Source organism: Convolutriloba macropyga, chromosome 9, assembly GCF_964194025.1.
Source record: "Convolutriloba macropyga chromosome 9, txConMacr16.3, whole genome shotgun sequence".
Classification (NCBI taxonomy): domain Eukaryota; kingdom Metazoa; phylum Xenacoelomorpha; order Acoela; family Convolutidae; genus Convolutriloba; species Convolutriloba macropyga.
In genome coordinates this window covers 58,585,430-58,598,918 of record NC_134476.1, presented here as the reverse complement: position 1 = coordinate 58,598,918, position 13,489 = coordinate 58,585,430, and the positions used below count along the sequence as shown (strand labels likewise).

Sequence of the window (13,489 nt, the reverse complement as noted above, 5' to 3'; positions counted from 1 at the left end):
TCATACTCCTTTCTCGCCCTGTTTAAGTGTTCATCACTTAAATTATGTTTGATAAATTGTTTCCTTGTTTCAAAGGCCAAATCACAAATATAACAAAAGTTTACGTTTTCTACTTTAGACATCTTTATTTTTATAGACAAAAATTCGTTTTTTGAAAACACACAAATTAAAAATGTCTACATCAGTAAAATGTGGTGGTTGTAAAGATAAATCATGGAGAAAATGTTGTGATAAATGTATAGATAGTTTATTTGAATGTTATATCTGTAAGGGTTACTTTAAGAATAGAAATTATATTAATCATATGAATATACATTGTAATGATCCTAGTCTATATATAGCTTGTATTATGTGTAATGAAACTCAACACATCAGTGGATTTTGATTTAAAAATTTTAAGTGTAGATTATGTTTTTATTTACATAGATATAGATATACACAGACCAAAGATGAATTTGAGGAATATTCTGAAAGATTTAACATAAATGTGTGAAAAAACGAAAAAAGTGTTGAATTTGTAAGCGAGCTTATTATTATTTTCTAGAATTAAACCATTTCATAATTTAATGTTAGACTTAGAGTGAATATGTAGTAGTGGATAAAACAAGGGTTCCGGCAATCAGTAAAATTTGGCCCGATTCGACATGCGCGATTAGCGTTAGGAGAAAGGGTCAAATTTTACCGATGGCTGGAATCCTTGTTTTATCCACTACTTTCGTCCTCAAAAACGGGACAAGCTAAAGTTAGCCCCCTCCCTCAGTTAAGCTGACGCTAGATTCCCTAAGCCGCGCAGCTAGCTACTGACCAAGCCAACCGCTCGTCATTCGTTTGAGATCAACTCGCCCGATGTTGGTCGGTTATGTTCATCAATATTTTTTGTAATTTGTATGTCATTTTATTATAGCTGCAATGCTGTAAACTGAGCGAAGCTATATTGCGGTGCTCTTGGTTTTCTACAATTCAAAGAATTTGAATCGTATTGGGGCGCTGTATTTTTTCTTAAGATCTGTTCACACATTTTCATGATTTTTGAAGTCAAATTGGAGTAGTGATTTTGGTCACGCCGAAACAGGAAGTGGAGCGAAATAGCGAGTGGTTTTGCGGCGTGGAATTTTTTTGCTCTAAATTTAAAGTAGAGTGAGAAAACAGTGTTTGAACAAAAATTCGCTTTCTCGCTAGTGGTTTTTTGTTCAGATGCGGAAATTTCACTTCGATTTTTACTGTTTTTTCAATTTTTGGATTGAATTTTTTTCTAAATGGTTTTCCCAAACCATTCATAGTCCGTTCTAGGTCTAGTTTTCTGTTTAGTCAATGAAAGTTCTTTGAATTGTACGTCAGGACTTGTCCTGCTACGTTTTTTGTTTCGTCGTCTGACGCTCTTTTTTCATTTTACATTTGTTCACACAGCAAAAATGAAAAAATCAAATTTTCTGAATGACTTCTTCCTCTCACTAACGGCATTTGCGCGCGTGACGTCATTTCTCACTCGCTTTAGCAAAAGTTTTTAGGTTATTTGCGTGATTAGATTTTGATCATATGTGACTTACCTCACTCAATAAAATGACTTTAGCACTTTAAACTTAAGTTTTGTTGAATTTGTTTAAGGTCAAAGGAACTCATTTGTGCAGTAAAGGTCCCTAATAAGAGGCTTCTGCGGAATGAATTTTAACAAGCTTTATTAATTTATCGCTGAATGTTTTTTTACCTAGTTTTTTTGAGCGGCGTCGATTTTTTTTCAATTTAGATCTGTATCTGTTTCTATCTCTATTATATGGCACGCAGGTCTATTCTTTCGCAGCTATTCCGGCAATCTGCCGGCTATGTTTGTATAATGGTGTAACTTTGTTTTGGTGCTGCAGTTGAGCACTGAGCACCTGTGTTCTGTGGTATGGAGTGATCGTATCTCTCGCAGACTAGGAAGAGTGGAGTCATGGGCAGGGAGAGAGGGACTGGAGTTGGCAGCCGAGAAGGAGTTTAACAAACTCAAACAGGTTTTTCCTGTAGTCTTTATTTATGTCCCCTCATTACGCATCACTGGTCATATTTACGCGTGATGAAACGTCAATTGTTGGCTTTTCATAGGACCCAATCGGACATCATCTTTATCATTCAAAATCTTATTCAACGACCAGTTCTGATAGGAAAGCTGAAAAGTAGACCGGCTCTCAATTCTCCACAAATAATAATGTTGGATTTGGTTACGGGCTAGTTTTTTGCAATTTCAGGCACTCTACCTCTTGCGATGCCCTTCTAAATTCTCCCGAAATGATGCAGAATCTCTGGTCACTTTCTGTTGTTCGTTGAACTCTCTCCAGATTCACAAGTTGTTGGAGAATGCGTCTAGGTCATGCAGTATTCAGAGTGGCAGACCAGAGATGAGTCCAGAATTTATGGGGTGGTGCATTGACTATGCGAGGGAGAAAGTAGACGCTAATCTGCAGCGGAATAATAAAGCAGTTAGTTTTCAGTACATACCGAAGCGATTGTAATGACGCAAAAGTTTGCTCACTTTATCAACGAAATTGACAAAAGCCAGCTCTAAAGGTACAAAGCTGTAAGCTAAGCGTAACTATTGTGGTGCTGTTGGTTTTTACGACTGGGAGAGGAGTATTGGTTTTCTTAAGGTTTTTTTTAACCGGAACTACCATTCATTCAGACGGCGTTTTGACCTAAAAGCGAAAGGGTAAAAGTACCGTGCGAACTAATTTTTTCTGAGCGATAGAAGTTTTTTGATCATGCGCTTCGATCAGTGAATGACTTTTCAACTTTGAAAATTGTTTTTTTTTACAGAATGCCGCATTGTTATTGAATTAGGGTAGGAGGGGGTTATTTAGATCTTAGGATTTTGGGACGGTTTTGATTAATAATGCAATTCAGTTTTGTTTTGTTTCGCTTGCTTTTGTTGCTACAGTTTGTTTCGAAGTCAGCGGCTTCCGTCCAATTTGATGATTATGATTGTTATGAAGCCGGGCTTTTGTTGACGAGAAGTCACAGTGTCCTTGACATTGCCGGCTCCTTTTCCAGGATTGCAAAGAAAATAAAACACTCGAAGTGCAGCGTGTTCAATCATCCGTAAGGTTGAACCAATAGTAAAAATAAAAAATGACGGTAATGAAATATAAGGGTACACATTTAATATCGTGTTTCGTAAAAACGAGCCAACTAAATTAATAATCGGAAATGCAAAATACCTCAAGGTTCAAAGGAAAGCAAGAGACATGGGTTTTAGACCTGTGAGAAATTAAAATCAGTAACCAGTTGAAATGGGCTGTTGCTAAGGGACGATCGATGAAACTTGAAGATGGGTTAAATCGCTCTGCTGGTTTGTAAACGACAATCCAGAGCGCGAGAGGGAGTAACGTGTTGATGAAGCCATGCAGTGATGAGCAACGGCAACCAAAGGTGTTGAAATAAGGGATGAGCAAGGTTACGCTCAGCTAAGAAATTAGAAAACTTGGTTTAGAAGGGCAAATGGTTGTCCCAGATTTCCTGTCTTTAAAGAGACTGTTTTGTTTATGCTGAAATTTCGGTTTCATTCGGGGAAAAACTTGCTTAGTTTCAAAATGGGTCTAATTCGTTCTCCGAATGACGTCTTCAGTTTAACTGATCGGACAATGCCGTCTGTGCCATGGAAGACTTGAATGACTCTAGCCAGAGGCCAAAGGGTGAAATCTTGTAGAATCCATACTAATTCGTCAACTTGTACATTCTTTGACGTCTTATACCATTTACAACGTACTCGTTGAGTTTGTCCGTAGGAAACGATTCCAAAAATGAGTTACAATTTGTGAGGAACGCCAACCTTTTGAAAGATTCTTTTCTTTAACAATGAAGACGCAAGGAGACAAGTTAAGGGGTGAAAGACTTAGGAAAAAATGATTTGGAGTCAGTGGTAAGGGGTCGTTTATATCATTATGAACATTTGTGAGAGGCCTGGAGTTCATGCGTGCCTCTATTTCACAAGAAACTGTACTCGGAATTTTGTCAGTTAAAGATCTCGAACCAATGAACTTGTAAAGCTATAGCTTGAAAACTTGTCTCAATCTCTCCCAAATTCCACAGAAATGGGAAGCAGTTGGGGGATTAGTTTTCCAGTCTATCTCAACATTCGTTAATTGTAGCTTAGCTGCAAATAATTTTGATGTCTTCTTTCTGCAATGCTAGATTGCAGAGCGTTGTTTAAACCAACCGGGCTTTTGTTGACGAGAAGTCACAGTGTCCTTGACACCGTTTTCGATCAATTGACCCAATTTTTTTGCTTTTAATTTTGTTTTTTTGTAGAAAGTTTTTAATAGAAGCTGTATTAATATGCGAACCTCTGAAATGGATACCAGTGTTTTTGAAAGTCTGATAAGATGTTCTAAATTCTAAATGAGCTCATACTTCCCAATTCTTCAATTCATTTTTAGCTTTTTAAAATTTTTACAATTTTGGATCTTGAATAGGATCTTTTTTTTCAACAATCAGTGCATACGGTAATTTAACTTCGAGCTTAACGTATCTTGACGAAGTATTTTTGTTTTTTAGAATCATACACGTACTTGCCCAATTTTGGCTGTTTTTGGCCTTTTTTGTTTGTTTGTTTTGTGGATTTAATTACTAGAATGTCTTTTCTGTACTGTTAGGGATCCTAATTTACTTTTTACTAATAATCGAATAATTTTGTGGCGTTTAGTATTTGAATTTTATTAGGTTTTTTTGTAAGTGCAATTTTGAGTGAATTGCTTGACAATTTTAATGCAAAATATTTTATTGTTTTCAATCTTTGTTTTTCAATCTTTCTTTATTTTGATCTTTGCAGGAGGATAGTTACATAAAATTATGCTTTCTAAGTAAGGAAAAGCAATTTTTTCAATTTAATTTCTTTTTCAATTTAGCTTTCAAAAATTGAGAAGTTTTTTTTTGTTTCTGTCCTTAATGTCCGCGTTCTAGCATGTATCAATCTATCGTTTTCCTGAGACCTATAGTTCTTATCAGCTCTTTTTTGTTCACTTATTAAAAATAATGATTTTGGCGTGTCTCTTAGATTTTTGCTTGCAATTGATTTCATTTCACTTTTGCTGGAAATGCCGTCTAAACTTTTTGACTGATAATTACATTCTACGAAAAGTATTGGGTCTCAGTTTTTTTAACGACTTTTGCCTGTATATCTTGTTTTTTTGTCTTTTTGATGATTATTTGGTAAATTTTTCAACTGATTGGCTAATTTTCTAGTTTTTTTTTCAATTTTTGGCCCATTTTATTCATTTTTTGAATTTAATGGTAATTGAATTATAGCTTCATGACTGTAGGCTTTTTTTCTACTTCAAAGGGCAGAAGATTCGTTCGTTACAAAGTTGTCTCTTTCTATGCAATTTGAGGAAAATTGAGAAATTTCACACAATTTTTTCTTTTCTTTTCTTCAAAAATTGAGATGTTTGGCAATTCAGGCTGGGCTGATATTTTGTGGTTGCATAACTGGTTATTATTGCATAAAGCCAAGGCTTTCGTTGTAGGTGTACTTGTACTACATGAAAAATAAATTAAATTTTTAATTTTTGTTTATTTATGTTGCCAGTGTTTTCTGTCATTGTTTGACTTAAGATTGTTGTTTTTCCTGCATTGATGCGTTTTGCATGGAGACATTAGCTATTTGAAAAATTGGCTATTTTTTGGTTGATACGACTTCGAGTCGTTTCCGGAATTGTTCTGACTATGTGTTTCGCACTTTAAAATTGTTCGTGTACAAAAATAATAGTTTTTTTTCTTCTTTCAATCCCAATCATGGTTATGGGAATCAACGGCGGCTATTTTTTGGCCTTCCGCCGGGTTTTGTTTGTTTTGTGGTCTGACGCTCTTTTTTGTGCTACACTTTTTCACACAGCTGAATAAGTAATCGGAATGACTTCTTATTACCACTGGTTTTTTGTGATCAGATTTTAATTTCATCATACGTGACTTACATCACTTAATAAAATGACTTTTGCACTTTCAAACTTAAGTTTAATTTGCATCAAATTAAGGTCAAAGGAACTTACATGAGTAATAAAGGTCCCTTGAAAAAGACTTTTGCAAAATGAATTTCAAACAAATTGTATTAATTTTTCGCTCAATGTTTTTTACATAGCTTTTTGAGCTGAGTCGATTTTTTTCAACTTAGATATGTATCTTACTATTACTATTATACGTCAAGCTAGTCTATTTCGCAGCTGTTCCGTTAATCCGCCGGATATTTTAGTTTTTACTTCAATTTTTGTCTGCCCAAGTTTTTTTCTCAGTTTTCTAAAATTGTAGTTCGTTTGGAAGCATTTTTGACCTTACGCAGCAAATTATAATCTCTAGCAGGCGCCCTCAATTTCAATTGCGCACTCCGAAATAAAGTGTGTTGTTAAAAAATTGATTGTTAGAGACTCGATGACATGTTCTGATAGCTGAGTGGTTATGTCGAGGTGACGGAATCCGAGTTAGGAGGTCGGAGTTCGTATCGTACCGTCGGCTGAAATTTTCGCACCCATAGAGAATCTTTAGCCCCCATTTATTCTGAATTAGTTTGCAATTTTTTTTTTGACGTTAGTGGGTTATGTTTTTTAAATCGTTAATTTTGCTGAAGTGTTTTAAAAACAGGAAATTAATTGCGTGAAAACATTGTTTAGGTCAAATTCTGAAGAGAATAGAGTGTATTTGTGTACATGTCTCAATTTTCCGAGAGAACAACTTGTTTCGCTGTACATCTTTTTGGGGATTTTTTGATAAGTACTAGCTTCTCTAGTCTAGTTTCATTTTTCAATTCTGCTCGAAGTGCTTTTAGGCGGCAGTTGCTCAGCTAAGCAATCGAGAATGAAGTAAAAAAAAACGGCGCAAAAGTTGAACTGAACAAAACCATAGAGCCCAATTTTCGATGCAAGCTGCATATTTTTTTTCTATTTTTTAGTTATGATCTCTAATGGTTATTGCTAATGTGTTCAATAATCAATTTTATTTTTGTTTTTTTTTTTCAATCCAAATTGGGATAATGGGAATCAACGGTGGCTATTTTCTGTCAGTCGGGTTAATTGTTATCCAATTGTAAGCTATTTTTTAAAACTTTTTTTGTCTTCTTAGCTTTCTTTTAGTTCTTTGTTATTTTTTCAATGTTTGTCCTTTACATCTTTTTACGGATTTTTCGATTATTTGCATGAAAGCTTTCTGAATTCTCTAGGCTATTTTCATTTTTCACTAATTCTGCTCAGCTAAGCAATCGAAAATGAAGTTATAAAAAACGGCACCAAAATTGAAAACTGAACAAAACCATAGAGCCCAAATTTAGATTCCCGCTGCGTAAACCTTCCTCTAAATTTTAGTTATCATCTCTAATGGTTATTGGTATTGATACTAGCCACTGTATACTCTTATAAACGAACAGGAGTATGTCTAACGACGAAATGAAAATTAGCAATTCAATTGTTTTATTTTAATAATCAGTTTTTTGTTTTTCGATCTCAATCGGGGTAATGGGAATCAACGGCGGCAATTTTCTGTCAACCGGGTTTATTTGATTTTCAATTTTTAGTTATTTTCTTTTTTGTCTTCTTTTTAGCTTTTCTAGTAGTTCTTTGTTGTTCAATTTCTTTTGCCTCTCGGAAATTGTGTGATTGAATTTAGTTGTTTTAGCAGTTTTGCTTTAATTTTGCTTGTTTTTTTGGACTTCAGTAAATTCAGTAAATTTGGGCAGTTTTTTAAAATTTTGTTTTTTAAGTTTACTGCCTTTGTCTTATTAATAGCCGCCCTCATCTTCTCAGCCGGCTATTATAGCGCTCCTATTTTTTATAATTCAAAGAATTTGAATTGTATTGGGGCGCTGTCTTTTAAAGATCTGTTCACACATTTTCATGATTTTTGAAGTCAAATTAGAGTAGTGATTTTGGTCACGCCGAAACAGGAAGTGGAGCGAAAAAGCGAGTGGTTTTGCGGCGTGATTTTTTTTCGCTCCAAATTTAAAGTAGAGTGAGAAAACGGTGTTTGAACAAAAATTCGATTTCTCGCTAGTGGTTTTTTGTTCACATGCGGCAATTTCACTTTGATTTTTACTGTTTTTTTTTCAATTTTTTGGATCGGTTTTTTTTCTAAATGGTTTTCCCAATCCATTCGTAGTCCGTTCTAGGTCTAGTGTTCTGTTTAGTCAATGAAAATTCTTTGAATTGTACGTCAGGACTTGTCCTGCTATGTTTTTTTACTTCGTCGAATAAAAAAATGTTTCGCTTTACCTCATTTTGCCGCTTTTTCAACATTTTGCGTGATATCTTTTTGACTTCTCTAGGCTAGTTTCTCTCTTCTCTCATTCTGCTAAAAGTGATTTTGAACATCAGTTGCTCAGCGAAGCAATTCAAAATGAACTGAGTCAGTATAAAAAATTGAAGTCAGAAGTAGATGCCCGCTATTTGAAAGTCGTTCCTATAAGTCTTAGTTACCATCTCTAATGCTTATTTGTATTGATAGTAGCACCTGTAGCCTCTCTCTAAGAAACAGAAGTACGTTATGTTCAACTACGAAATGCCATCAAAATAAATCGGACTTAAAAAATGTTTTTTTTTTCAATATCTTCTATTCTTTTAATCCCAATCATGCTTATTGGAATCAACGGCGGCTATTTTCCGGCAATCTGCCGGGTATGTTTCTGCTTGTTGCTGTCTTTTTTGGTTTATTTTTACTGATAAGCTATTATCTAGGTGTTGCTACTATGAAGTGACACTCGAAGGCTAGACTTGTCAATTTTTGCTGAAACAATTTTTACACTTCTGGTTTTTCGAGTTTTTTTGCATTTCTTAGTTGTTCGAAGATTTCTGCCGCGATTTGGCTGAGTGACCTATTTAAGAGTATTTTTAATTTATGAGAATTTTATAGAGAATATTATTTTGTTGCACACTACCTGTATTACAATATTTTTGTCAATAATTTTGCGGAGTCGCAGTTTAAATTTTATTTTATTATATGCAAAATCAGTTTTCGTCAGTTACTTTTCTGATGTTTTTTGTTTTTGGTTCCGAATCTTTAATATAATTACACGGATGGTTCAATAAGTTGATAGTCAATTTACTGTTTCGAGTCGTTTCCAGAATGGTTGGGGCTATGTTTAATTGCTCTCGAATGAGAAGTAATTATTGTAAATGTGTGCCTTTTTTGATGCAAATTTTTTACTGGACCGTTATTCTTCTAGAATAAACTTTGACTTCTCAAGTGACTTTTTCAGGCGCTTCTTGATTTTTGAGTGATTTCAATTGTTCTCAAGCTGAAATAAAGTTTGTTGTTCGAACAAAACCGATTGTTAGAGTTTTCATGACAAGGCTCTGTTAGCCGAGTGGTTCTGCCTCTTTCGAGGTGACGGAATTGGAGCTAGGAGGTCGGAGTTCGTATCGTAAATTTTAGCGCCCATTTATCCTGAAATAAGTTGCGCCGTCTGTCGTTCGAGAGCGATTTTCCCAACGCTAGTTGTTTTATGTTTTTTTTTATCTTTGGTTTTGCTCAAGTGTTCTAAAAACAGGTAAAGAAATGCGTGAAAACAAATTGCTTGGTCGAATTCTGAAGAGACAATTAAAGCTAAGCGAGAGATGAGAGATGATTATGTGCGGCTTTTTCAAAGCAGTTATTTTTAGTTCGTACTCATTTTTTCCGTCTAAGCTGTTTGTCACAGTTATCTAAAGTTGTATTGCTTTTGGAAGCAAAGGTTACTCTTTGTAGGCGCCCTCCTCTTCTCAGTCGGCTCTTATAGCGGCTCTATTTTATTTTATTTTTTATTTCAACAAATAAAAATTGGTTTAGCTTTACATCATTTTGGGTTTTTTTTTATAATTGCTAGCTTGCGTAGGCTAGTTTAATTTTTTACTAATTCTGCTCAAAGTGCTTTTAAACGGCAATTGCTAAGCTAATCGATCGAAAGAGAAGGCATATCAAATGGCACCAAAAATAGAAAAATAGAGCGCAATTTTAGATGCACGCTGCCTAAAATTGTTCTTTTCGTTGAGCCTAAAATTGTTCTTTTGGTTGAGTGACTTATCTAACTCGGGATCTAATAATTTTTCATAAATAATTTTGAAAAATTGAATTGAGAGAAGTTTAAGAGAAATTTTTAAAGAATAAAATTCTGTTACACACTACCTGTATTACAAGATTTTTGCCAATAGTTTTGCGGAGTTGCAGTTTAAAGTAAATTTTATTAGAAGCGTAATTAGATTTTCTCAGTTACTTTTCTCATGTTATTTTGTTTTAGGTGCCCTCTTAATAGCAAGAAGTCACTCTTACTAGGTGGCCTCATCTCAGATGGCTTTTAGCGGATCTATTATTTCCTTTTTTTACTTCCAAACAAAAATTTGTTTCGCTTTACAGGATTATGCCATTTTTTCGGTAATTTGCCTGAAATCTTTTTTTCTCTAGGACATATTAATTTTCAATAATTTTGCTCAGAGTAGTTTTAATAAGCAGATGCTCAGCTAAGCAATCGAAAATGTAGCTATAAAAAACGGAACCAAAATTGAAAACTGAACAAAACAACCATAGAGCCCAAATTTAGATGCCCGCTGCGTAAACTTCTTTCTTTTATATTTTAGTGGCCATCTCTAATTATCTTTGGTTTTAATACTAGCCACTTCATTCTCTTATAAAGGAACAGGGGTATGCCCAACTACGAAATGGAGTAAAAAAATAGCTCCTCAAAGGTTTTTGTTCAATTTTCTGTTTTTTATATCCCAATTGAGGTAATGGGAATCAACGGCGGCTGTTTTTTGGTAATTGGGTTTTTTTATGTTCAATTTTCAGCTTTTGAAAGACTTTGGTCTTCGTTTAGGTTTTTCCTGTAGATCTTTGTTCTTCATTTTTTTTTTGCATCTGGGAAGTTGTGTGATTGAATTTAGTTGTTTTAGCAGTTTTGGTGGTCTTTAAGTTTGATTAATGTTTTTTTGAGTTTTTTTTTTGAAGAAAATTGCGTGAATTGGAGCAGTAATAAAGATTGTTTGTATTTAATTTTTACTACCTATTTTTTCTCGTTTTTTGCCTTTCGCTGTATTTTTTTCGATCAATTTTTACCTTAAGCCATTTTCTACGTCTTGCTACTATGAAGTTATACTTGAAGTCACTTCTCATTGTAAAAAATTATTCACTTTTGATCAGGTTTTCTTTTTGCTTTTCTTAGTTGTTGCACACTACCTGTATCAGAAGATTTTTGCCAATGGAGTCGAGATTTTGAAATGAATTTTAATAGATGCAAAAAAAAGGTTTTGTCAGTTACAGTTCTTGTGTTATTCTATGTTCTTGTTTCCTAATGTTTAATATAATTACGTGGAACGATCAATATGTTTGTGATAGTCAATTTTCTATTTAAAGTTGTTTGTGGCTGTGTTTTTGTCGATAATTTTGTTGGAGTGTATTAAAAACAGGAAATGAAATGCGTGAAAACAAAGTGTTTAGTTCTAATTCTGACGAGGAGAGAGAAGGAAGTGTACTTGTGTCCATGTCACAAAGGTACTGCGAGAGAAGTAAGGGTGACTTTTTTTGCTTAGCGGGAGATAATTTTTGATCTTCGGATCAATTGCGGCATCTACAATGAAATTTTTTAGTTCAAAATCCAATCTGTTTGTTGTTTTTTTTAGTAGTTTTGTACTCGTCTTCAAGTTTTTGCAGAGATTGGAGGAGTTCCTTGATTCAAATTAGCTGCTTTAGTGGTTTTGGTGGCCTTTCGTTATAATAAGTTTTCATTTTGAGTTTTTGTTCAGAAAATGCACTAGTTTTCAGCAGATTTGGGAATTTTTTTCCGGAAAGTTGGCCGATTTTAGCGGTTTTTTAAAGACTTTTGCCTATTTCTTTTGTTGTTGAGCTGCTCAATATAGGTTTGCTCATAGAATATTTAATTTAAAGGTCTTCTACTGGTTTTGCTCCTAAAAGGTGACATTGAATGTTGGACAGGGCACTTTTCAATGAAACAAATAATAAACTTTTTTTGGCGTTTCCGTTCTTTGTCATTTGTTGTTGTTTAATAGCCGCCCTCATCTTCTCAGCCGGCTATTATAGCGCTCCTATTTTTTTTTCGTCGAACTTTTTTTTCGCTTTACCTTTTTGCCGCTTTTTTGACATTTTGCGTGAAATCTTTTTGACTTCTCTAGGCTAGTTTAACTCTTCTGCTCAAAGTCCTTTTAAACAGCAGCTGCTCAGCAGAGCAATTCAAAATGTAAGAGTCAGTATTAAAAAATCAAAGCCAGAAATAAAGGAGATAAACCCATAAAGTCCATTTTTAGATGCCCGGTACTTGAACTTAGTTCTCATAAGTTTTAGTTACTAATAATGCTTATTGGTATTGATACTAGACCCTGTAGCCTCTCACTGAGAGACAGGAGTATGTTCAACTACGAAATGACATCGAAATAAATCGAACCTAAAATGTTTTTAAACAAAAATCAATTTTTCTTGATATTTTCTTTTCTTTCAATCCCAATAGAGTTATGGGAATCAACGGCGGCTATTTTCCGGCAACCTGCCGGGTATGTTTTAGGTTTCTGCTACTTGTTGGGTCGTAAGTGCCTTAACTGAAGCAGCAATAGACCGTTTTTTCTGTATATAGTAGATGGTAAGTTGCATTTAACTTTTTATGGATAAATTTGTTCAAGATTTTTGTATAGGATTTTTTTTCGACGTTGCCCTACATATCTTTTCACTTTCTTCGATTTTTTCCATTATATGCTTTTTTTCCTTTTTATGTAATTTATTAGTCGTTTATTGATTGAAATTTAATGGTGTGGTAAGATCTGTCAATATATTTCGGTGTAGCAATTCAATTTTAAATTTTCGTCATATGCTGCATCAGTTTTTGTTGTCGGATACTTTTCATTGTTAATGTGATTGTTAATTTCAGTTTACACGTATAATTAAAGAGAAGGCTCATTATGTGAGTTATTGTGGTCAATTTTCTACTTCGAGTCGATTCCGGAACTCGTTATGCTTCCGTTTTTTTAATCGGAAGTACTATTTGTTCAAAGTGTTTCGATCTAAAACCCAAAGTAGGTAACATTTCGTGTGAATAATTTTTTATTGAGCTGCTCTGTGATCATGCACTCCGTTCAGTTTGAATGAATGGGCTTTATTGATAACCGTTTCTGACTTTTTCTCGTCCATTCGGCTATTTGTTTTGGTTATAATTTGGTTTTGTCGAAATAATTTCTGATCGATGCTGGTTCATTATTTAATTTTCTACAAATCATAAAATTTTTGAAAGCCTAATTTTTCGTTCCAAGTGCATAATGGACACAACTCTCATTTTTCAAAGATAGCTCTTGCTTCTTCATTTTTATTTTTGGGCTGAAATTTTTTCTAAACAGTGTGTATATTACAATGTCACTGAAACTTCATATATTGGACGCCTATATTTAGCCTGGTCTTTTTAATTGCTCTCAAACAAAGTTTGTAGCAATTATATTAGTCCTGTCGGTCTTTTTTATGCGATTTTTTTCGCTTGACCGATTTTTCGTCTGACGCTTTTGACTTTTCGTCA

The 13,489-nt window shown here is 34.2% G+C and overlaps 1 protein-coding gene across 4 annotated transcripts in view; it reads left to right on the top strand.

Annotated features, from left to right (window-relative positions):
• Window positions 1-13,489, top strand: part of LOC142345890 (uncharacterized) — a 268,945-nt gene that overhangs the window by 69,207 nt on the left and 186,249 nt on the right. For all 4 annotated transcript variants that reach the window (XR_012759361.1, XR_012759362.1, XR_012759360.1 and 1 more), the window contains exons 6-7: window positions 1,860-1,991; window positions 2,226-2,456. Coding sequence is in view for 1 of the 4 variants with exons in the window: in XM_075398324.1 (XP_075254439.1) it covers window positions 1,860-1,991; window positions 2,226-2,456 (363 nt within the window). In the remaining 3 variants the exon portion in view is untranslated. The remainder of the gene's footprint in view (window positions 1-1,859; window positions 1,992-2,225; window positions 2,457-13,489) is intronic.